Source organism: Periplaneta americana, chromosome 4 (genome assembly GCF_040183065.1).
Source record: "Periplaneta americana isolate PAMFEO1 chromosome 4, P.americana_PAMFEO1_priV1, whole genome shotgun sequence".
Taxonomy (NCBI): domain Eukaryota; kingdom Metazoa; phylum Arthropoda; class Insecta; order Blattodea; family Blattidae; genus Periplaneta; species Periplaneta americana.
The window spans coordinates 35,467,499-35,494,775 of NC_091120.1; the positions used below are offsets into that span (position 1 = coordinate 35,467,499).

At 35.9% G+C, this 27,277-nt stretch overlaps 2 protein-coding genes across 2 annotated transcripts in view; both read right to left on the bottom strand.

The window, feature by feature from the left end:
- The window catches only part of LOC138698800 (uncharacterized), a 28,855-nt gene extending 19,682 nt beyond the window's left edge, over nt 1-9,173 (bottom strand). Inside the window, exon 1 of the mRNA XM_069825025.1 lies at nt 8,863-9,173. The gene's annotated coding sequence lies outside the window, so the exon portion shown is untranslated. The remainder of the gene's footprint in view (nt 1-8,862) is intronic.
- Nucleotides 9,174-12,457: 3,284 nt separating this feature from the next.
- The window catches only part of LOC138697704 (4-hydroxybutyrate coenzyme A transferase-like), a 32,889-nt gene continuing 18,069 nt past the window's right edge, over nt 12,458-27,277 (bottom strand). The window contains exons 5-9 of the mRNA XM_069823179.1: nt 24,856-25,044; nt 20,156-20,371; nt 18,233-18,370; nt 16,318-16,446; nt 12,458-12,786 (exon numbers count right to left, since the gene is read on the bottom strand). Coding sequence (XP_069679280.1) covers nt 12,602-12,786; nt 16,318-16,446; nt 18,233-18,370; nt 20,156-20,371; nt 24,856-25,044 — 857 coding nt within the window. The 3' untranslated portion in view covers nt 12,458-12,601. The remainder of the gene's footprint in view (nt 12,787-16,317; nt 16,447-18,232; nt 18,371-20,155; nt 20,372-24,855; nt 25,045-27,277) is intronic.

Sequence of the window (27,277 nt, forward strand, 5' to 3'; positions counted from 1 at the left end):
AATTAAACATTTGAAATATTGTATCTACATGTCTTAACAGTTTACATAATTTTAATCAGAACATAGCAAAGAATCCTCTATGATATCATGAATAGCAAAAAACTGAGGTCTATTCACCCTGAAATAACGCCTAAACGTATCATCATTCAAATCGAAACCAGTGTCCAAAACTCGTTCTGTGATTTTCAGACATTTCTGGCTTTAATTTTAGGCCTACTTTTTCTTTTCATTAAGAAAATATGTTCACGTAACTCCATTTCCTCATCATCTGAATACTCAGATTCAACATAGCGTTCGTAGATAATTTGTAAGTACGACAATATACTTACAGGTTATATATTTAAGTACGACATTATACGTAAATACATAAACCTATAATATTTCCCCCAACGAGTGATTACTATAATCAGATAAATGCTTTCTGCGTGAAGGCAGTGCATAGATGATCATAGCGAGGTGTGATCTGTGATAGCGAGAACTCGCCAAGTGTGTGGAGGAAGGCTCTTCGCCTCTTTCTCGCAACAAATTTCTCGCCAGCGAAAACTCTTCAAGTGTGTTACGGGTCTTACACTTCGTCAAATCATTTGGCTCATTGCACAAACCCCGTACTCACTTAACTTCAAAGAGTAGTGCCTAAGATTCCGGTCTCTGCTCATAAGTAATTAATCCGTGGCGAAAGTCCTAATAGATAGAGCCAAGTCTACCGGCCGACTGTTAGCCTCATGCCAACTTTCTCGCAGCAGAGGTGGACGATTATCAGACAGACACGAAGATAATGAGTGGTCGGCATATTGATTCTTCTTGATAAATTATATTACGCTGCTCATTGGAGATCATCATTTTCCAATCAAGATGCTAAGTGGGCCGAACTTCACATAAAATTTCTTCCCACACGAAGACACGAAGTATAAGGCATTTCGTATCGCCAATTCAAATCATGACGACTTACACCACGTGGCTATGTGTATCATAACCTCCAGAGTCCTGAGAGTATAATAGGACCTTTACTATACTTCATATACGATTATGATCTAAGATGATGTCCAGAGACCCGAAGTATAGTATAATATACCTGCATTTGTGCCCTAACTGTGACCTGCAGAATTTTTTTCAGAATTTTTCCTCATGTCAGTGACTTCTTTTTTTAAAGTGTAGAACATTGATCTTTAAAAATAAAACAACAAATGTCTCAGGGCTCAGGAGTAAGAGAGTCTGTTGCAGCTGATTCACAGGCCATATTTTTGCATTTAAGCATTTCTTTCCACGACGCACGGGCAAATTTATAATAAAATATGTTTTTTATATACTGTATTTATAATATGAATGAAACGTATGCTTACGAGCTCTTCCAGATGTTGAAGCATTCATACAATACATTTTCTCTATGAATCTCTCTGCCAATATCCAACATTTTGTGCTTCAGTGTCCTACTTTTCACGTATCTCTTCCAGGTTATAAATGTTGACCTTGTAACACGAACCATGTAAATACGTTCACATTTCTGTTTCAACTTCTTCCTTTCAGACTGAAACACATAAAGAACGGGATCGTACATAATATTCGTGTTACCGACTTTTCGTAAATTACACAAATATTTTAGGCCTACACTAGGTTTTTCAGGATTCTCATCGATACTGAAAAGTTTGAACGACTGGGTTGTTTTGTATCTTATGAGCAATAACTCCAACATTTCGTCGAAAATATTTGATGATAATAAGTTAAATAACACTTTCATACTTTAATTCGTTCATTTATTCATCCGTCCGAAAATGTTTCAAATGCAGAAGTCATACTCTGTCGTGAGGTAATGAAGTGATTATATATTGGCGAGAATAAATTAATTTGCAAAGAAACGTTCGTATCCTAAGTTACAGTACGATTATTTAGTTCTGACAGTCGCCGGCGATATGCGCCTGGGTCGGGCGAGTCCATTTAGTTATGCCAAGGGGTGTTTGGGTTATTCACTCGCTTGCCTTCGGAGCGATCGGATGTCATGCGTGCGGTATAGCGGTATGTTTCCAGTACAGTTAAGCTGTACTGCATTCCTTTACCGACCACTCGCCATTATCGCTACTCCGGAACTCTCCCCACTCCTATTACTTCCCCTCTTTCGAGTCGCTGAGCTGTCAGGACTAAATAATCGGTCTGTAGGTAGGCCCTACTATGCAAGTGTATTTGGAAGAGGAGGTGAAAATCACAAGTTCATTATGAATAGTCGGTCTTGAGGATAGAACTCCAATCCTTTAAAATAGGAAAGCAGCAATACGTAAAGCATGCTCTTATTTAAGCTATATAGGCTATCACATCCTTAATGACACACTGGAAAGGTCAGAAATTTGGAATCCATATACCTACACTGTTAGTGAGAAGGTAGAGTTCGCATATCGAGAAAAAAAATAACCATCTCTAGTTTAGAACAAATGATTGTGCACACAACACAATAAAAAAAAATATTAACACGTCCAACTGCATAGAATTTTTTGTTCAATAATGAAACTAACCTAACCTTATTTCTGAAATGTTATTAACGTATTACAGTACAATTTCATACCAATAACGTTAGTTACCTTTCGTTGACTGAAATGCTCCCATCGTTTAACTACTGACCTCAGTAGCGTGCGATTGGAAAGTTTTCTCACATAGACCACTGTTGCAGTCTCGTACTTATGTATCAATGTGTACAGTCTCCACTTGAGAAACATTTTTCTTGAAAGCAGTAATTCGGTCAAGAAATGTATATAGTACATGAGTAACAATTTCACTTTTATTGCTCTCTTCATTGAAGTTTCTGCATAAAATTCGTCTGATTCCATTTTCTTGCTAATATTTAATTGCTTCCTAGTCAAATACAGCTTCCAAGCTTTAAATGTGCTCTTAAGTAAACGAAATCTATTGTAGCAATGAGCTCGTAAGGCCAACCTTCGTCGAGCTCTGAGCGAACAGCAATACAATTTCCATTTAGTAAATGCAGCTCGAAAAATTTGCTTCTTACGGAATGCCTTTATACTTGATGGATAATGTTGTCCGTAAACTTTATTAAGGTATATAATACCATATTTTCTAGCTAATACTTTCTCCTTGGGGTCTTGAACATTTATTTGTTTCTCTTTCTTTGGTGATGTTAATGATTTTAATTCCCCGGTACTTGAGAATAATTTATCTTCCTGAATCCTGAGGCTGTGAACGACCTTCACCGCTATGAATTAAACTAGTAAATCTCGTAGTAATTATTATATTTTATATTTAGAGGTTATAAAAATATTATTTATAAACATACATATTTCCAGTCTGAGATCAAAACATGTTTCGATTTTTTTTTTTTTTTTTTTTTTTTTTGTCTTTTACTCATTGTTGACATTGCTACTATCACCATAGACAAAATCATAGACAAATAAATAGAGACTACCACTGCCTTCGTAATTGTTACTACTAAGGCCATATTATTATATTTGAATTCCATTTTAACCGTTGCCTACGATGTTGTAAGTACAAGGACGGGAAATGAATTTAAAGGGTTGTTTTTCCATAGTTCATCATGTATCCTTAGAGTCGCTTTTATCCATTCTAATTTGAGTTAAAGTACGGTCACACATCGCTACTTTTGCAGCGCAACTTTTGTACTGCAGCTGTAAAAGTTGCGTGTCGTGTTCACACGTAAGCCATCCCGAGTGCAGCAAAAGTTGCAACTGGAGGTTGCGAGTCTGTTCACACACAAGGCGCTACTTTTGCAGCCGCAGTCATGCTGCAGGTTTCCATCTCCGTGTTGACTTCTCAATATACATTTTTTGGTTATGTTCGCATTATTAAGAAACTCATGCGAAAGCTTCCTTATCTATTTTTTTGCTTTTCTGTCGTATCTAGTATTCAGAAATTGACATAATTTTTACTATAAAGCTTTTAAAAACCCCTATATACTTAAATGATAACCAACAGCATATTCACGTAATCAATGTTGGCAACCCTCCTGTTTGGAACTACGCTACGGAAAATTAAAAAAATGAATTATATCGTCAGCAATTAAGCTCAGGCTGTGTTGTGTATTTAATAACTGTTACAAATAATTTATTTTCATCACATCTAACATTAAAATATATCCAAACAATAAAAGTATCATTGGCACATTTGGGTGGTAACACTGGTTGCAACCGCAGCAAAAGTTTCAACAAAACCGATATCAAAAATGCTGCGGCTGCAACCCTGAGAACCCTGTTCACACGTCGCTACTTTTAAGCTGCGCGCAGCATGAAAAAGTAGCGGGCAGCAGGTTCGGCAGCCGCTACTTTTCGGGTTGCACCGTTGTTCACACGTCGCAGTACAAGAGTTGCGCAGTTTTTTGTACTGCAGCGCTGCAAAAGTAGCGACGTGTGACCGTACCTTCAAGGCCTATGTTTCACCGTTGCATGATCCCCCAAATGAGCACTTACGTGCCGTTTCTATGAAACTGAAGGGTAACACAGGTGCTAGCAAATTTTAGCGTACACAGGATTTGTGGTAATTATTGGAAAGTCTGTTTTTATCACAAAGTTAAATACTTAACATCGTTTACTATGTAACTATATTCTCAACAAAAGTTTAAATGGACAAAATTACAACAGCAACATTTCATGTATGTTTGTTGAGCAAATACAGTCCTCCGTACATGACGTCATGAGACATACAGAAACGTTGCCTCCGACAGTACGCCTGTCGTATTTGCCGCAGTTCCGAGGACGATTTTTGGATGTTGCATACGTGCAGTTCACCTCGTCTATTGTGAGCTAGTGATGGAATTATTTATTCGTGCGTAATGTAATATTAGCTACAGTGTTTTTTCTTTATTGTTTGAGAACAGTGAAGGGATTACTCATTCGTGCGCAGTGTAATGCAACTTAATATTTTATCTAATTGTTTGAGAATGGTGTATAGCATATTACGAGTTATTATTTTAAGTTATGCGAAATATCCGACAAGATATTTGGAACATTTCGCAAGAAGAGATTAGTTAAATATTTCAGAACAATCTTCGGGGATGTCAAACATGTATTGAAGCTGAAGGAGAACACTTTGAACATCTCTCGTGACATAAAATGCACTTGTATTTATTTTTAAGTTATTTATAAACTTTTTCCTGCTAAAGAGGTTTTAGAATCTGAAGTTACTGTACTTCAGTAAAAACGACGACAGATTTCGCGATAACTGTGCGAGGTAACAGAAAATGCCACTGAGCTTGAGGTGTGAGAGAAGAGTCATAAATGGCGGATCCTCATTAAAACTTTATCAATCATGCGTAACTACTGATGCCTTATTGTTGGCTCAAATGTACATGATACACGGTAAGCTTACAGTGGGAAGGAAAATGTAAATAAAGATAAAATCTGCAGCTGCAAGAAAAATGTCCTTTTCGGTACTCATTTCTAAATTTAATATCTTAATTGACATCGAGAAACGTTTACACAATTCTCAAAATGGTATTTATGTACGTATCTCTTGATAGAGACAGACATGAAGAAACTTTTTTTACTTGGTTATTTAACGACGCTTTATCAACTACGAGGTTATTAATTTAACGTCGATGGGATTAGTAATAGCGAGATGATATTTGGTGAGATGAGGTCGAGGATTCGCCATAGATTACCTGACATTTGCCTTACGGTTGGGGAAAACCTCGGAAAAAACCCAACCAGGTATTCAGTCCAAGCGAGAATCGAACCCGCGCCCGAGCGCAACTCCAGATCGTCAGGAACTTGTTAAGATGAAGACTTCATCCTCTCTTGCAGTCACTGTTTTGTTTGCAACATAGTCGCGAAATACCACACAGCAATGACTCGAAGCCTCAATTCTATTCATCAGTAACGGGGAGGGGGGGGGGATCTACACTGTATCAGGGATACATCGATAAATAAAATATGTCACCCATTTTCAGGAATGAAGCTACAATTGTGTTGGTTTGAATTTTTTTCGGTTTACAAATGCTGAGTATGCTGTAGGTTTATGATAAGGTAATTAAAGAAGAGCATACAATATATTTTCTCTTCATATGAAGAGGCATTCTGATATTAATACGGAATTGAACAATTTCATAAAGGTTTCTGTGTCATTAACAACGTTTTTAAATCAAAATAAACGTTGACTGTAACTCGGACAAGGCTGTATAACGCAGGGCTGGGAGTAAGTCTCTCTCCGAGCGCGCTCGCGCTCACAGAGAAACCAGCTCCGGACCGGAAGTAGTGAACAATATTTTTTTTATTATATTAAGAAAACCAATAAATTCAGACTCTATTTATAAAGTAACATATTTGTGTTGCAATAATTTGTTTACTTATATTGTGCCCGGAGATTGAAACTTTAGCACACGTCTTGGGATTCTGTGAACAGGGATTGCTCTTGAGGAACTCTAGACATCATCTTGTAAGATCCAAAATTGCTGCCGCATTAAGAAATAAGGGCTGGATAGTAGAAGAAGAAATCTCCTGTCTCTTGTCAACGAGACGAGTAGATATTTCAGCGTACAATGCTGACACTAAACAGGGCATCATTGTGGACCCCACGATACGTTTTGAAGTAGAATGTCATCAGTCAGCCGAGGTCCACCTTGAGAAGGAGTCGATCTATGAGCCTACAGTCAACTATTTCAAGCTGAAATATGCCTTAATTCACGTTGAGGTATTCGGCTTGCTCATAGGTGCTCAAGGGACTATACCAGCTTTTTTCGAAGAATTTCGACGGCAGTTTGCTCTGCCAACATCTCTGAGGGATGACATTGTGATAATTGTGTTAAAAAATCCTGCCAAATCCTAATTAATCACATGGTGCCACATTAATAGCAATTGTAATTTTTCACACCCTTTTCTGTTTCCCCTCTTTAAAATTTAATATCTATGTTTACATATGTATAATAATTTTTTTAGGATATCTGAGTCCGTAACGGCTACCATCAATGGGGGGCAGTTTATTATTATTATTATTATTATTATTATTATTATATTATTATTATTATTATTATTATTATTATTATTAATTATTAACAAGTTGTGCTGAGGCACACAAGAAAAAAAATTCATGAAACTACACAGAAAATGTTTAATCTCTCTTCTGTTTTGTTTCAATCATATACACTCTTCGAGAAACTTTGAATTTCCTCTTCATAAGGAAATATCCCTGAAATGTTCTCAAATTCTCGATTTTCTTTACATTTATTGGAAGGCTATGCAAGTACGATATGCTCTCTTTTTCTAGCATCACAGTGGCTATATTAATCTTGTTACCCTTTTCGATAATTTTTATCTAACAGGTTCATTTATCTCACTGTTATCCACTGAAGATATGTAGGCGTCGTGAACAAAATCAGAACGAATATTACACCAAAATAAACACAACTTGATTTAATGTATGAATGACTGTCATATTATCAAATAGCTGGCATAAGGAATGCACTCTATAGCAGTGAAATATATTCGTATAGGTTGAGAAACCCAGTTTGTCAACAACTAACTGCAGGGAAAGCATTTTATATCGGTGAAACCTTGAGAAACCCCTTTAAGTCTGTGACTTATGGAGTTTCAAAACGAAAGCAACTACATATAATTATGTGCTATCTATAAGGTCTGTACAAAGTTTCATAACAATCCGTTTGAATGCAGAGAAGTTATTAATTTTGTCCAGCTAGATTTGCGTTATTGCACACTGTACGACTGTACAATATGAAATGCTGAATGTTAATTCAAAATACTCATACACACATAATTATGCACAAACACACAATACAAACACGTTTACCGAAGAAGACAACTTTACTTGTGGTATTTTATCTAAAAGTAATTCCTCCGTTCATAAGAAGTACCGTAAACTGGGGTAAAGAGGATCATATGTGGTAAAGTGGATCATATGTGTATTGTTAGATAAGTCAGCACCACATGGTTCACACATGCAAAGAAAACTATTTTTAGTGGCACTTATAGAAGAAAGATTTTCTTTTCATGTGTGATCCATGTGGCGCTGCCTTATCTAGGCAATACACATATGATCCACTTTACCACATGTGATCCTTTTTACCCCAGTTTACGGTACGTTTTTTCCCTGTAACTTATGACATTACTTTAAATAAATGTCAATAAAACAGCAATTTTCAATAATAAGGATGCAAACATAAATTAAACTTCATTTATATAACCTGTTCTTCCATACTGACTTAATTTTCTCCGTTAGTATCCATGGAATTTGGTTTCAAACTTTGAAATTGCTCTCCTGAAAAATTTGGTAAAGTAGACTAAGCACCTTCTTTTCCTGTGCTCTTCATATGCGTTGTTCTCACAGCCATTCTATACACCAGACTTGGTATTCCAACATAAAATGACGCGTCTAGGTTGCGACTTTCATTTTTTTACATAAAACGAAAATGACAAAATTTGTAACTTACGGGGTCTTAAAAATAATCGATTCATTTCCATTTCAATTATAGTCGCTTTTCAAGAAATAAATGGCAGAATACTTCGTGATCGCACGTATGTCATTTGAAAAAATAAATTCTTGAGTCGATAACCAACCCTTTATAATCGCCCGTTCGTCTATCGGATCCTGTATTTCGTACAAATACTTATGAGGTTACTTAAAACTAGGTTTGATGTGCGGCCATTCTGCCGGTATCATAATTATTACTGCGTGCAAAGACTGTCATCTTCTTTGTGAAATTCGTTTGCGAGATACGTTTTTTTTTACTTTTACTAAGATGTAAAATTTTACCGACAATAAAATATTCATAAACCTACAGTTATCTATAACAGTGCCACATTAACATGAACCAAGCTCATCTTCACAGGAAATTACATGGACGTTAACCAAGGAACAGTTTTACAATATTTAACTTTAATTATATTATTGCATTACCTGATGTTTTCTTCCGTTCCTAATGCTCCAGAAGATATTCCACCTCCTCTTCTTCTTCATCTTCTAGTTTAAAGTGTTTATTTCCTAATATGAATATTTTAACCGTAATTGTATTAAGATGAATGTTTCGTTAAACAAAACTTTAGTAACATCACACGTTTTACGGGTTAATTATTTACCACAACAGGAAATTACAGTCCTACCAAGAGTATAAGAATTGATCCGGTCAACAGACGAAAACGAAGTGGTTCGAACACGGTGTGCAGTACGGACGGAGTTATTTCGACCGGCTGATTGAATGGAGGGGTGTGTTAAGGAGGGGGAGGCACGAGCCTCGAGTAAACACAGTAGGCAGCAATGTATGGTTAGGTCAAATTGGAGCAGATTGAATGTAGTCTACAGGTGAAGAGGCGAGACCTGGTATGCGAGCTGTGTGAGAGGAAAAAGAATAAGCTATATTACAGCCGTGGCGAATATCTGACTCACGAGCACATTGTGGCTCGCAATGGTTTCTCTTGCCTTCTACCTCCCACAACCCCCACCCTCTCACTCACTGGAGTCAAACTCCGTTTCATTTGTATTTGTCTCTGATCTGCGAGTGGCATATCATCGCAATGTCTCTCTCGAATACATGTACATCTACAAAAACGAAAGTTTCAAGTAGGATGGGAGGACACATTTTTTGCTGCCAATATGATGAGAATATTAAATGTATGATTTGTTCACAAGTATTACGAGGAAAACGGTTGTATAACATAAAACGGCATTATACTACATCTCACTCATGAAACATTAAAAGGTTAAGTGTTGTTGTTGTTGTTATTATTATTATTATTATTATTATTATTATTATTATTATCTCTGTACGTCGATCCTTTTTCAGCAGATGTACGAATAATGCGGTTAGATCTTCAATTTAAACTCACTGATTTACAATGTGATGATAAATGAAAGCTAGATGTAAGGACTTGACAAATGTTGAACTTTTTAAAACTTTGCCAAAAAATAAATATCCGAAGCTTCGTTCTTTCGCTTTCTTTTTGAAGCCATGTTCGCTACAACTTCTGTTTGTGAAAAATTATTTTCATCAATGAAAATAGTAAAAACCAAATTTAGATCACGACTGACAGACAAATACCTTCGTGATCAACTACGACTGGCAGTAAGTGACATCATTCCTGATTTTGAAACTCTGTCGCAGAAACATCCTGAAGCTAGTTAATTTTAGGTTGCGATAATGTGTCATATGTTTCACTGTTCATTTCTTTCTTCGTTACACGTACTAAACATTAGTTTGTAGCCTTGTACTGTATAAAACTGTATGTAAGTGCTCGACGTAAGGAAAATGAAATCCGTTAATAAGTCAGACAGTTGCTTCACTTCCCCTTCGGGTTTCCTCCTCCCTCCTTAGGTGCTATGCACGTTGCAGGTTACACAGTGACTCGGCGCACAATCACATTTTCGCCACGGCTGTTTTATACGAATCTACCGATACGAAAGTTCATCTCAGATTAAAACCTCCATATCCTGGTGATATAGACACGGCACATGATAAAATCACAGGGCAGGTCTTGACTCCTCTAATGTACGTACATACCATGAAGGTAAACGTGATGGAAGATGTGGCGTCTGTGGAAAGAATCTTCTGTGAATAACAGTAACATTAAAAGGGCCCCTTATAATTATGACCTAAGTGTTGACAGCGATAAGAGCAAAGCTTACTACAGTAGCAGTAAATCGCCCGATTTCTCAAAAGGATCGCCGGTAGGTCTGTGGAAAACCTGCAGTGCATATAATTACTGCCCGAGAGCATTCGTAGCTCACTACAGAGAAGAGAACAACGTTGCGTTCAGATGCACGGACAGCATTTTGAACACCTCTAGGTAGAATTCAGTTAGGGATATCTACACGTCTGCTCTTAGTCAGCGAGAGACCTCAACAAAAAATGTGCATTAACTCGACAACGGTTAATTTGCGGACCAATGTGTACTGGAGCTTTTTTTCTTGCTTGGGTTAGTTTGTACTTTTCATCTGTAACTGTTTTACCATTACTTTTGAAACACCCTGTATGGTAACATAAAGATAGGTATAATTGTGACGAGACCGTACACGGCATTGGAACACTTCATTTTCTAACTCCTTGTTTCGATTTGACTGGGTGTACAGGAAACACTTCCGTAACAAGGGAACTTAAAATACAGTGCATACATTTTATCTCACTCTGCTCTGTTCGCATATGCATAGCTGCACTGTGCACTGCCGCGTCCGCTCTACATCCGCGAGCGGAAGAAGATAAAATGTATGCACTGTATCTATCTTTTGCAATAAATGTTTATAATTGATTTTTAATGCTTTGTTTTGATTGGCATCGTAACATTTATAACAATATTTTAGACGTCATTCTTGATCGTGAGTTTTTTTTTTTGTTTTTATGTAAACAGCTTGCACTTTTTATGTTTTAATAGATTCTGCATTCCTAAACGATATTGTAGACAATTCTCAAAGCGATTTATTTTCGTATATAGTAGTGGTGATACTTTATTTAACAATGCTTTCAACTGCAGAGGTTAACAGTTAATTCCTCCGGATCATAGGAGTCAGGGAACATATTCGCAGCTCATTTCATTCATCTCTTCCTCTCGTCCAAGGAGAAAAAAAAAAACAATTTTTGGGTCCATTTCCAATTCATCGCCATTTTATTTTTTTTTATTTAAAATAAATACGAATTTCTTTAGTAAAATTATTGTTACAGCTATATTTCATTTGAATCATTCCCAAATAAATTGACTTGTAGTTAGTGAATGGACAAAAGCTGACCATAGTTTCGGGCAAATTGTTGTACACAAACAGGCAGATGGACTGTACTATTTCGCATTGTCTGTAATGAGGCGATATTAGCGATCCTAGTGGTTAGGAATGGATGCATATTTACTATACATGCATATTTACTATTGAGCTTCGTGACTGTATATACTAGACTGTGGTTTTATGTTAAATACAGAATTGTGTATAATCTGTACCTGATACGCAAAAACAGAATTCGATTTGACATTTATCACATAAAATATTCTGTACTACAATATTGTCGCAGGCCTGTGCAATGTATTTACATTGAAATTGATAATATGCAACTTTAGTTCTAAAAGCTTTATAACGAGATAGATGAGACATGTTGTGCGTATGTCTCATCAGAAGCAGTTTTCTTTTTCATATTTTTACTTTTGTTTCGTGGCCACTACGGTGGCAAAATAAAATAATTAATTTTGAGCAATTTATTTCTTAAATGCACTTTAAAATGCGCGAAACATTGCAAAACATGATAAATCAATTTTATGGATACAACAGTTTAAAATGAATCACGAAATTTCCAACATACCGTGGGAAAAAACTATTTTCTCTTCTGCTTTGTTTTGCATACCAAAAAAAAAAAAAAAAAAAAAAAAAAAACCCGTACGTGAGACGAAAAAAATTGTAAGCAAATTTCAATTCAGTACACCAAAATTAGATTAGAGGCCGCAAAACAAAAATTTAATTTCGCAGGCCTGTGTTATCTTTCTATATTTATAAAAAGAATAATAAATTGCATGTAGAAATTTCAGAAATTTTTATTTCACAATACGTTTCTTACAATAACACAGGAAAACACAGGAAACAAGAGACAACAATATATTGAACTCAATATATTAAGATAATCGCCACATTTAGCAGTACAGTTAATACATCATACAAAAACACTTGTTCATGGTGATGGCAAGACTTTCAGTCGTTCACAGGCTGCCTTTGTGAGAAAATCTCTGTGCTTAGGATCAGCAATATTTATGAGGGCATATGCTCTCTGACTTAGAGACTTCCCGTACAGATCAGCAATTCCATGTTCTGTGACAACATATTGCACATGAGCCCTCGTGGTCACAACTCCAGCACCTGTACGGGAATGGAAGACAACTATAGCAGTGCAATGGACAGACACCTTTGCATTCCCTTTAACTTTATTCTCTTTGCTAATCACTCAGCAAAAGTATTTCTTCCGCGTGATCATTTTCTTCTACGCACTACTACTTACATGACAACCACAAGGAAGCAATAGTTCACAAAATTCGCAGAGATAGGAGCATGCCATGCAACCTACGTCAACACGAAATGCCTAAACATAATAGTGCCTGTTGCCCCTGGCGGAACTTTAACTGTATGTGTGAAAACTGAATAAATGGAACCAGTAGCTTCTTTCAGTGTGCAGAACTGATGAAGGAACATGGTAATAGGACCATGTATTTTTGGTGAACGTTTTTAAAATATTTCGTGAAAAATTAATAAAATATCACACTTGCATATAAAATTGTGACGATAATTTCATCTTCGGAATATGTATGATAAGACTTTCTTGTGTTAAATTCTAACGTACCTTGTTTAAATGTTTCGACCTATTTATGGGTCATCTTCAGAACAGGTCATTGTTGGTCTTGGCGCCTCTTGTTCTGTTTCCTGTGAGGGTGCGTTCGTGTGGTATAGTGTAGAGTTAAAGAGTGTATCTGTTTTGAAATTGAGTTGTGTGTTGAGAATTTCGTTGGGGTGTGTTTTCGTGTGTCTGTATATTTCATATTGTTCTAGTGTGTTTAGTTTCTGGCTTTTTGATTGGATATGTAGTATTTCCATGTCTGTGTTGATGTCTCTGTGGATGTGGTTAGCATTTGCGATGTGTTCCTTGTAACGTTTTTGTAGAGTGTTATTTGTTCTGTATGCGATGTTGTAATTTAATTTCTTGAATGAGGTTGCAATTTTGTGTGTGTTTTTGTTTTCGTATGTTAGTGTGATATATTTTTTGTGTTCTTGTGTCTGTGTTGAATTCTTATGTTTTTTGTGATTATGTTTTATCTTACGTATTATGTTGTCTATTATGTTAGAGTTGTAGAATTTAACACAAGAAAGTCTTATCATACATATTCCAAAGTGATACAGTGTTAAAAGTTGTGTAATCAAGATGTATGAATAATTTCATGATTATTATTTTTTCACCATGTGAGCATAATGTGCAATTGGTTGAGAAGAGAATGACTGAATACGCAGCCTGGGTTGCCACGTCACTAAAGTTAGAATATCATATGAATCTTAAAAAATATCGTATTTTACTTGTCTTGATGAAAAAAAGCGTACATTAAAATATAACTTTGCAAAGCACGTAATAATACTGTGTTTTCATATTTTATAAATAGGAAATTAAGAAAACAAGCATAATACCATAGTACGAGTATTACCACACTAATATTGCATTGTAATAATTTTCTAACGTATAATTTTATATTTGTCATAAATTTCAAATAAAAATACAAAAGATGTGTTAGTTCTATTTGTGAATAATACGTATTTTGTTTCTCTTCTCAACTTTTTTGTCCCATGTGCTCTTTGAGCTTTGAAGGATAGCATTAGTGTTTCGAATAATGGGGGATCTGACCCATGGATGAAACCGAAGAATTCCAAATCTTTTCTTCCGAGGTTTTCCCCAGCTGTGGGACTGAAGCCGGATGGTCTATGGCGAATACTTGGCATCAACCCCTTTGATTTGATTACTTGGTTGGGTTTTTCCGAGGTTTTCCCCAACCAAAAGGCAAATGCCGGGTAATCTTTTGGCGAATCCTCGGACCTCACCTCATCTCACTACATCTCGCCAAAATATTGTAAAAAATTGCACAAAATTGTAGAAAATTACTAAATTGTAAAACTGTAAAAATTTGTAAAAATTGTAATTGTAATATTGTAAAATTTTGACTTGTTCCACATCTTAAAGCTTCATTGCTCATGTAAGATCTATGGAATAAAATAAATAAATAAAATTACTATTCATTAATCTATCATTCTGTCCTATATTGACTAAAAGTAATGCATATAAAATTGAAAATATTTTATTTTATATAAATATTTAAAGTAAATAATCTGCCCTCAATGAGGGTGACCATAAAGATCCAGTATAAAAGCACTACAGAATAATTTAGAAAGTCAGGAATTGTTTAATAAAAAATTCAGAGAAATGCAAACCCAACACAATCATCAATGGCCAAAATATAAATGGTAATGTAATATTTGGATTGAATCCTTAAGAATATTCAACAAATTTTTTTGAATTTCAAAAAATCGGAGTCCGAGTGCTTTTAAAATATCACATGTGAATTTAGGGAGTGTGCCACGTGCACCAAACAAAAGACCAGAAACATTTCACTGACTAGTGGGAATGTTATATTTCTCATGCATATACGTTTGTCTCATTGTTTGTATTTTATAGCCCTCATCCCCTCCTAAACCCTCAAAATTCCCCATTAGTTGGAAATCACAGTTTCAGATTATATGAGTGTGCTGTAGGATTTTAAACTATACCTTTAGTGTGTCACATGAAAAACGCTGCTTATTCGATCTGACAACGAAGGTGACTCATAGATATCACTAGTGCTGAGAGGCATAAACCACTTAGTTCATCAGGGACAATACAGTGTGGACCACAGGTGGTCAGTCCACATTATACTCCTAATTGATGATGATGATGCGGTATTGTTGGATGTCACAGGGAAACCGGAGTACCTGGAGAAAAGTCACTGTTCTGCCTGGATCACAGGCTTGCCACATGAAAACATTATCTATAACTAGCTGTACCCGTGCGCTCCGCTGCACTTGTTAGAAATAAATATAAAGTAATTACTTAATTAAAATAGGACATCTGGTCCAAGGAACATTCGTGTTTGATAGAAGGATAAATCGTTTAATATGTCACTTAATTTAAATTGTATTTAAATAATTAAAATGCGATCATTTTGGTCCAGAAACCACTCATTTAGTGCAATGATAATTCCTTTAACATATTTCTTTATTGTTATTACATGCAAATAATTAAAGTATCAATTGGTTCAGAGAACATCCGTTTTTGGTGCAATTTGGTCTCATCAAAATTTTACTTGGAATGAAACGTATCGGAAATCATTTTTAAAGAAACTTTTGTTATGCAACATTTTTCACAAAAATTAATAATAAGGGAGATATTTCGATTTATTTAATTCAAGCCCCCTTATAACCTCCCTTTTAAATAAAGTATTTTGAATGCCATATAGCCTAAAATCTAAGTTACAACGAACTTAATTTATATTTCAATTTTCATATAAATCGGTTCATCCATTATCGCGTGAAAAGGTAACAAACATACAGACAGACATATAAACAAAAATTTCAAAAAAGCGATTTTCGGTTTCAAGATGGTTAATTATACATGTCAACACCAATTATTTTTGGAAAATCGAAAATTACTAGAAAAATTTTGGTTACAGATTTATTATTAGTATAGATAAGGATACATGCACTCAAGAATATCTTACAAGCAAAAATATTCTAACCCTTGAAGAAACACTCCACAGTAACACTGGATTAAAACTACTTAATACAATATAGCTAATATACTTTTAATATATTGTGAAGTACCTTGTTTGAGATATGGAACAATTTTGCTTTCACCTTTATTAGTTACAGATTGCATGGCAATGATAGGTTTTCCTTTTCCATCAGAAGCAATTCCAGCACCATGAACGAAATCAAGCTGACCTCCAAATCCTACAAGAATAGTTCTAAGTTAATCTGAGAATGTTACAAAATACTGTAATAAATATTATATTCACATCACATAAAATTATTATTAACAAATTTAAATGGCATACATATTTGATAAGCGCTGAAGAATCAAGAAAACTTTCGTGGATGTCCAACATATTTCTAACTTTTCATGTCTTAATAATTAACCGTTCAGCAGGAGAAATATTACATTTTTAGCAGGTCTCCCAATTACATACGTATAAAATTTCAAGATATATGTGTGTGATTGAATTGTTTAATTAACTGAATTTAACGAGTGAAAGAAAATGGAAGTTCAGTGAATTTCCTTGTGTGTGTGAAAAATGAGTAAATCAGTGAGTGATTGTGGAGATGTATTTGTAAACACAATGCTCCTAAATCTTATTTAGTTCAAGTAATATGGATATGTAGATGCAAAAATATGAGAGTTGCTAAAAAAATAATGCACATTGGGCATCTGATCCCTATTTCAGGGACTTGCAGAACTCCTGTTATGTTAATAGCGTAAGTACACATCAACAAATAAGTGAAAGTTCAGTCGTGTAGATATGCAAAAAAGCAGTTAAAATGGACGACGAAACTGTTTATTTTGTTCGGTAGTCTTTGAGTGGTGCAAATCAAAGATGGGCGCACCTGCCACATGTTGCAAGTTCTGTGACTTCTGTCAACGTATAAAAGATTCAACATGTTGAAAAACTTATTTGGGAAAACAGACCGAATGAGCCAAGAAAGTAAATATCAACATTGGTAGAACCCAGAAAATTATTTACCAAAGTTCAAATTATGCTATAGACCTATATATTCAAATCAGTAATTACTATACAGTGAAACCTCTTGTTTACGGACATCGAGGGGACGTAACAATCTGTCCGCATCTGGGAGGTGTCCTTTATTGGGAGGGAGGCTCCCCAATCTAACAGTAAATTTATAATATTCATTATGTATCCCTTCACACTTTAAATGAAATGTATTAGTGTAGTTTAATTCTAAATACAGTCTACTGTACTACAGTTAATTCTTTGCAACTTTGAACTACAGTAGATAAGACCGAAAAAGAAAAATACAGTACATGCAGTTTTATTCTAGTTCTACAGTTATGCAGTACTGTAATTTACAGTTTTCAACTCAACCTTTACGTTCAGGTGCCATGTCTCTCGAAACAGAACAACTGATTGAAGTGAAGAGAATAATCCTACTAACCCCATCATGTGTCGAATACAATTTCACGATCGCGGAAATCTTGGACCCATCAGACAGGTTAAATTTTATGACTTTGTTTATCCACCCTCTTGCAGCTAACAAGGGCTAGCCGGTTGGGCTAGAGGTAGCCTACGAGACCCTTATTGTCTTCTTTCATGTTAAGGAATTTCTGTACAGCTATCAAAACAAAATTTTCCATTTTTGTAACACATTAGGTCTTGAAATTCAAATTTTATCCGCAGTCAGGAGATAAAGCAAGCTTTAGGACTGTGAAACAGCTGTCCGTGTCCGTGTCTGAGAGTGTCCGTAAACGAGAGTTAAATTTATCATTATTTCTATATTATTTCAGTTGGGACATAAAAATCTGTCCGTATATGAGGAGTGTCCGTATCTTGGAGGTGTCCGTAACGAGAGGTTTCACTGTAGTTCAAAATACGGATAACAGCAGTAAGTAAAAAAGTGTAATATTGTTTTCTTTTGTACTTGCATTTCATTCCATAACTCCACACAAACAACTGATATAGAAGCAAAAGAAATTCTTTATGTTATAATAAAATTATACCCATACCTGAGAACATTCTAGTTCCAATAGAATCTGAGTTTACTTGTCCTGTTAGATCCACACTGATACATGAATTAATTGCAGTCATTTTTGCTTGATTTGCAACTATATGTGTATTATTGACATAGTCGATTTCACGCATTTCTGGAAAAATTAATAAGAAAGAGAGTTTAATTTGAGGTCCCATTTCACATTTATTGACCAATGTAAGATTTCCGACAACGTTAAGAAAGATTAGTAAGTCATGGAGTGGAACATGACCTCAAAATTCAGCCAAATTTACAAAACAGTAGTATGACAAATATGACAAAAAATAAAGAATTCTCCTTTTTTGTGGATGGTAGGTTTTAACTACCAATACAGAGGACAATCTATAGGGGGAATATAAACACAGCAAAATTTAATAAAATATTAGTCCCCCTCGCGTATGTGGTACCTAAGAGATTACGTCCAATTTCGGCTTCCCCTTCAAAATTTTCTAGACCTCCTTCAGTGGAGCAGTGTAACCGGGAGTGAGACTAGTGGCCAACAGGCTTGGAGCTCACATATTTAGTTTTGTACAGCCCCCAACCTCTTGCAAGGACGCGTTTTGCGTACCTTTTAAATTTGTCCTCCCAATTCTCTTTCGATTTTTCATTCATTCAATAAAATATTTTGAAAACAATGACATTTTTAGGGGAGGATCAAATACAAAGGAAAATTATAGCAAAGCGGTACTGGAATATCTATAAAATTTAGTAATTTTTAAAAATAAATGTTAAACACTAAGGCAATAAACAAAGACATTTATGTGAGAAAGATAAAAATAGGCAATATGAAACTCAATAATTTATGTATATCTGTTTTCAGATTCTCAAAACGTTCATTCATATAAAACAGGCACTTTCTTGAGCATCCAATATCTAATTTACCAACATTTCATGCACTTTCTTGAGCATCCAATATCTAATTTACCAACATTTCATCTTTGGAACTTATATATATATATATATATATATATATATATATATATATATATATATATATATATATACATACACACACAGTATATATACACACATTGCTATTAATATTATGTGGTAGATTTCCATGTACAGTAGTGACAAAAAAAAACGGACAGACTCTTGTAGCTGATACAAAAGAATCCTGTGCTGTGAATTGTGTCAAACTGTGGTAATTTCAATATGGATTGTGAAGCCAGAGGTATGGACTGCTATTTAATGTAAAAATACGCAGTTATCTTTGCCGAATAGAGGTAGAAATGTAATACTGATGTCAGATGAAAATAAAACTCAAAGTTTTTTATTCTGAAAGTTTGAGGCACTGAAGGAAACAAAACACGGTAAGAATCAAACAAATGCAATAAATTTCATTGTTATAATTAATTATACAAGATGGATGTGTTTTTTTTTTTTTTTCGTTGTTGGTAACTCTATAGTATCTATTAGATGCTTTATGGTTGTGCTAACAGATGGAGTTACTTGTCAACAATGTGACGCTGAAACGTGTGTTCAGATTACTGCCCAGCGACAGTCCTGATGTATTTTATATTTTGAAGATTGGTTAATTAATATTAACCCGGCACACTCACATTCATACAAATTTCCAGACTCTAGACACCCAGGTAATTTTTTCTTCTTCAAGAAAAATTCACCGGGAGCCGAGCCCGGGAATCGAACCCGGGACCTCCGGATCTGCAAGCCAGCATGCTGACAAACAGACAACGGAGGCAGTCAAATGTGTTTGTGACTAGCAAAATTTGAATCTGTGACTCTGAAATCAGCTGCAAGGGTCGGTTCAGTTTTTTTTGCCACTACTGTACATAAGTTCTATGCACTTCTTTCATTAAATAAATAATTGATCTCAAATGAATGACTTATAGAATATTTCACAAACATATCAGCTTCCGCTCCCTTTATTTTTACTTACCAATGGAGGGGTTATCATCAACAAAATCATACAACTTTTGACTTCCAATCATAAAGCTTCCAATTATTTTCCCCTTATGCATCGACTTCTTGTGGTTTGTTATTGCTCCACACTCAACTAAATTCAGAACTCCGTCACTGAACATTTCTGAGTGTATACCGAGATCCTTGTGATCATTCAGAGCTGTTAATACTGCATCAGGTATGCTACCAATTCCTACAACGAAATGAGCACTAATGATTCGTTGATTATAAATGCCCTGAAACGTGTTATGATGAAACTATACACATTGTGTAACACAGTTTACTATACTTGGGATTAAACATAGGAAATCAATTGCACTGAACAAGAATTTTGCTCCAACTTAAAACAATATGTCCCTTATGGTTTGGTGTGTGCTGAATCCAAAAATGTATCTCTTTTCTTCGTATCATGTAAGGTTTTTAAGATATGCTATGATTTCACTTTTCGATAAGTGCTCTCCCAGGAAACATCTGGCACAGGTTAGGAGTTGTAAACCAAATCAAAAGCTAATGCATTTATGAATTTATAACTTATTTTCGGTTTCTTATGGTTGTTGGCATGTTCTTTTGTACTTAACAGTTCAAAGTGAGGTCTACGCAATGAACAAACAAGGGTGCGGTTTTCAGTATTAAAAAGAAAAGTTTACCTTTTGAATGAATGCAAATTAAAAGAGGGCACTTTCATCAGTCCACAAATTCACAAAATTATGGCGGACTCTTTGTTTGAGGAAAAACTTTCCATTACAGAAAAAATGGCATGAAGCGCTTTCAAAGATGTTTACTCAAATTTCCTTGGAAATTCTAGGGCAGACAACTACATAGAACTTGTTGTGGAAACCATGTTAAGTACATATGAGAAAATGGAGTGTAATATGTCTCTCAAAATACACTTTTTACATTCTTATTTGGATTTCTTTCCTCCTAACCTTGGAGCGGTAAGCAACGAGCATGGAAAAAGATTTAATCAAGAAATATCTGAAATGGAAAGGCGATATAAAGGAAGATCACCATCCAGCATGCTTGCAGACAATTGTTGGGTCCACGCCTGTGGAGTAACGGTTAGCACGTCTAGCCGCGAAACCAGGTGGCCCGGGTTCGATTCCCGGTCGGGGCAAGTTACCTGGTTGAGGTTTTTTCTGAGGTTTTCCCTCAACCCAATATGAGTAAATGCTGGGTAATTTTCGGTGTTGGACCCCGGACTCATTTCACCGGCATTATCACCTTCATCTCATTGAGACGGTAAATAACCAAAGCTGTTGATAAAGCGTCGTAAAATAACCTACTAAAATAAAACAATTGTTGGTTCCTTGTAAAAGGCAGTCCCGGGTTTAATTATAAACAGAAGTCATCCCGAAAATTATTTTAAATGTAAGTTTAAATTCCGAGATTTTTCTCATTATACAGGTGAAATATTTTTTATTGTTGTTCTGTTTTAAACTATGTAACATCATTTTTGTAACCAGTAAACATTTTTAAAGTATTATGAGGCATTTTGAGTCCCTAGTGTGTTGTAATTTTCATAAAAGATTCAATTCATTTTCCCCGGAAAATGATACGTGATGGGGCAATTTCGATTTTAAATTCAGATTTAGGGCACACATTACAAATATTCACCTATTTTTAATCCGGAGCAAGACAAAAAGTAAAAATTTTTTGTTCAGTGATATTTGTGAATATTACCTTTTCTGTATGTTTCACAGGAAATTTTTACATGGATAAAAGTTAAGGGATTAAAAATACATCTAAATGCACTAACAATTATTTTATTTTCTTGAGCAGTGATTCCCAAAGTGTCGTGTAAAGACCTGAGGGGAGTTGCGAGATGATTTGAAAAATAAAACAAAGAACGCCTTATTAACATATACTTATGCTGTATATAGAAACATAACGTTGAAAATAAATTAATGTTATAGTAGTTATAAAGTAAAAAAATATTTAATACGATGAATGTGCCTATTTCTGAGAGAGTAGCTTCTTAAATCTGAACTCTGTGTTCGATACACACACTAATATCATTCTCAATTTCAAGGAGATTTCTCGCGTTTGTTTTGATGGCAATCAAAGACTGTGTAAATACGAGTTTACAAATGCTAACAAAAATGTAAGAACTTCTTTTGCAAGCTCGAGGTATTCTTGCATTCTTTTCATCCAAAACTGATGTATACTCTGTGAAAAAAAGTACAGTTTCAACATTACATCAGTAAGTACAGTTCCAAAAAAAAAAATGGCCCACCTGAATTTTCCGAATTCTAGAATCAAAGCATTGCACATACTCAGTGCTCCAAAGCAGTGGTACACGCGAGATAGCTTTGATTCTTATTGAAATGCATTTTACTTCGACTGTTCTTATAATACGAAAGGTATTTGAAAAAATGCGATGAAAATCGATCTATTCTTAATAGTAATGAATATTTATAAATCGTGCAGTGACACAAAATGATGGTAAACGATAAATAACCAGCATAATTAATTAAAAAAAAACTTATTCCTCAACAGTATCAGAATCCTGAACTTTGTAATGTGCGAGCAAGCACAGAGCTACCGGAATGCTTGCAATGAATTGTCATAATCGGGGTTGTCGTACTGTATCATGTTTGTTACATGACTGAGGCATTAATTTGATCTTATTTTCAGATTAATTTCGTGCCTTTTGCACTAGCTGTGAAATACCTTCCTGTAACACTGTCAATTAATACAGGGTTGAAAACCGTTTTTAAATCATTATGGTGTAAGTTGTGCTATGTAAGATCACAGTCTACTATATAGAGTCACGAAGCTTGAGTTTTGAGGGTGCTAGAAACAATAGACTGTGACGGTACTATTTTGCATTGCCTGTAATGAGGCGATATTAGCGATCCTAGTGGTGAGCAACAATCAATGTTTGCATATTTACTACGTATTAAGCTTCGCGACTGTATATACTAGACTGTGGCAAGATCTTCAAATCTTCAAAAGTCGGCCATTTTTTTTTTTTCTGTGACTACATATTTCAACGAGTATTTCCTAATATACAAAGTGACACAAAACAACAGTAACAACGTTTAGTATGTTGTGCAGGACGGCAAATTGATCATTTTTCATGAGGGAACCAATGTCCGGAAATGCATGGTTTGGGTGCTATAGGGTGTCAAAGTTTCTTCGGATTATTTTTTGGTCCTAACAGTTATGCAACCCATTAGCCATCAGCGTAATGTGGATGGACGAACTGCCTGTAATAACTTCCCTGCGCATGCGCCACATCCCTCAATAATCCATGGTTCGCATTCTAATTGGGTAGTTTGTGTTGTGTACCAGTGCAGTAACGTTGTTGACAGCTCACTTTCATGCAAATATGCAACACCACCTGCATTCCACATATCCAAATGGATGGATTAGTAGAGGGGAGGGGGGGGTCTGTACCATGGCCACCACGGTCACCAGATTTTACACCTCTTGTCTCTTCTCTGTGGGGTACTATGAAGAGTATGGTGTATGCTACTCCTGTAACACCAGAGGAGAACCTTATTGCACAAATCCACACAGCGACTGAAATACTGAGCACATAACCATGATGTGACGCTCTTGTTGAGTTTTTTGATGAAATGTGGAATGCACACCCATCACCATATCTGAACCATTCTCAAACTTCGATGCCCCATAGCGCCCACACCATGCATTTCCAAACATGGGTACCTCTTGAAAAATGATCAGTTTGCCATCCTGCACTAAGCGTTGTCAGTGTTGTTTTGAATATACATCCATCCATTATGTTAACATTGTTGCCTTGCAAACCACTACTATCCAAAGTGTTTAAATGTATCAGCAAGGAAGGCCAGGCTAAGAAACCAAAGAGAATTAGAAAATTGGTTTGCATATTCCAATTTCTCCTATTGAAGGTACTAGTACATTAGAAGTTGGATGGTATCCATTTGTTTTGAGTAAAATTATCGATTTTACAGGGATTTATATTTTTCCAGTGGGGTTAAGTACCCGTATGGTAGTGGAGGGTCACAAACTGGATCGCACCTTTAAAAAGTTCGGTACACACTGGTTCATAGGAATTAATTCAATAAAAATCTAAACTCATGTTGCCAAAAATGGTGACATCTGCTCTTTCTGCAACAGTCAATTCTAGTACTTATTTAATATTTACAAGTAATGTGTATTTATATTCTAAAATTACTTGCCATATGCAGAACGCTTAGCACGTAGGAAGAATTGGCCACTGTTTAAAGATCACAACTATTTGAGCCATTCAGAGCAAAAGTTGTGTAAGTCAAAATTGGGTAATGAGGTTTAAAGTAAAAATTCTGTAAAATACAGCGCAAAGTAGCAGTTAATATGTCCTTCTTGCTATCCACTGACTACTAACAGTTTCAATAAATTTAATATTAATTGCTACTTTGCACTGTATTTTACAGAATGTTTACTTTAACCCTCATTACCCATTTTTGACTTACACCACTTCTGTTCTGCTAATTTATGTAAGATGCACAATTTTAAAAGCATTTTATTCCTGTAATATTTCAGTATTTTATAAAATGCAACAGGAGCTGAAGGCAAAGTAAGTGCATGGTCGAATAATTTCCTTTGTAGGTGAGTGACCACTGATCAGCTACATACAGTACCTTGGACGCATTTTACCCTTAAGAAAAGAGTCCCACATACATTATACAGTCTATGTCTATAGCTCTATACCCATTTGAAGAGTTGCTCCATCATCTACCAAGTTTTGGGCTATTGTCCTTCCTATTTTACTTTCAGCCTCATTCGGAGCTTTTGCTTTGACAGTAACAATTCGACTATCTCCTTCAACAGCATAATCAAAATGTGATTCATGAATTACAGAATCACCAAATGTCCTCGGCATCTGTGGGTTCACAAGTGCTGTAAGAAATATATAAACAGAAAGATAATTTTCTGCTGAATAAAACTAATTAGACAAGTAAGAATGCCTATTTGTATTAGCATTACTGTTTACAAGTGCGAAAAAGTACTGGGTGTTCAGTTCAAAGTGTGTCATGGGTCGCTGTATGCCATCATGTGGCTAGCCGATGAGTCTATAGAATTCAATCTTCCTACACTTCTGCAGAGGCGTATTACCTATGTGCCAGAGAAGGTGCCTAGCAAGTATGGCGTTCATTCTGAAGAGTACTTACCGATACGTATGGTAACACCAATAGTGGCAGGACTATGAACTGTTTCGAAATATGTACTGAGGTGGGTTTTTTTCTTACTGTCGAAATATGGGGAGAGGGTTAAGACGATTACTTACGTATTTGTTGACATTAATTTCGAAGGTCAACATGGACACAGAGCATTTGATTTGTATTGTGGAATGTTGTGGTACGCAACCGATAATAACAAATACCCTGCGTACGACTTAACCGCGCAAAACACAGTTCGAAAGAGGTTATGGTAGCACACAGACCGAACAGATCGCCATCTGTAGCTACGACGTTCAAGTTATACTGTACACGTTCTCAAGTTCAGATTGAACGCCTTGAATAATAGGCAACTTCTCTGACATAAAAGCTGAAACTAGCTTCAAATCGCTGACTCATCAACAGTGACGTCATGACACACTTTGAAATGAACACCCAGTATTTGTTTGAACTCGAGCACAAAAGTGAGATACAAAAATGGTTCGGAATATAAAGTATATATATTACGAAGTGATATAGTGTTAAAAGTTGTGTAATCAAGATGTATAAAAAAAAACAGTGTTTATAAATTACACACTTCAGGATACTACTGTATAATGCATCTCATTCTGACACTGTAGTATGGGTTAGAAGAGTGTGCTGGTGTCAAATGTTAGAAGACAGCTATGCAGGACTCTATTTAGGCATAGACCAACATGGGTCATGGCTTGGGGTGGCAAATTTTTGGTACTAGCAATTTTTCTATAACTATGACGTATACCGAAGTATATATATTTCCGTGCAGGAATTCTGCATTACCCTATGGTAAAGAATAGGTAGAATGGAGAAAAATTCTCTCTGGCAATGAGACCCAGACCCGGGTTTTCAGCTCTACATGCTGACCTTTATCCACTAATATATTATTTTAATTTACCGAAGTACATATGATATTTCCATGCAGATATTCTGCGTCATCATACGATGAAAGAGTAATGGAACGGAGAAAAATTCTCTCCGGCGCCGGGATTTGAACCCGGGTTTTCAGCTCTACGTGCTGATGCTTTATCCACTAAGCCACACCGGATACCACCCCGGCGTCGGATAGAATCGTCTCAGATTTAAGTTCCAACTCTTGGGTTCCCTCTAGTGGCCGCCCTCCGCACTACGTCATAGATTTCTATGAACGTAGGACCGAAGTCCACACATGTGCTGAGGTGCACTCGTTATGAGTGACTAGTTGGCCGGGATCCGACGGAATAAGCGCAGTCTTAATTCACGAAGTGATTTACGCATATCATATATATTATTTTAATGTACCGAAGTACATATGATATTTCCATGCAGATATTCTGCGTCATCATACGATGAAAGAGTAATGGGACGGAGAAAAATTCTCTCCGGCGCCGGGATTTGAACCCGGGTTTTCAGCTCTACGTGCTGATGCTTTATCCACTAAGCCACACCGGATACCACCCCGGCGTCGGATAGAATCGTCTCAGATTTAAGTTCCAACTCTTGGGTTCCCTCTAGTGGCCGCCCTCCGCACTACGTCATAGATTTCTATGAACGTAGGACCGAAGTCCACACATGTGCTGAGGTGCACTCGTTATGAGTGACTAGTTGGCCGGGATCCGACGGAATAAGCGCAGTCTTAATTCACGAAGTGATTTACGCATATCATATATATTATTTTAATGTACCGAAGTACATATGATATTTCCATGCAGATATTCTGCGTCATCATACGATGAAAGAGTAATGGGACGGAGAAAAATTCTCTCCGGCGCCGGGATTTTATCCACTAAGCTACACCAGATTCCAGGTCTGACGCCAGATTGAATCCTTCTCAGTTTAAGTTCTACCTTTCTCGCCTTGTTCCGTCAGATCCCGGCCACTTAGTCACTCATAATGAGTGCACCTCTGTACATAGTGTTGGACATTGTGCCACTGTCACATATTCTGTGACACAGTACATG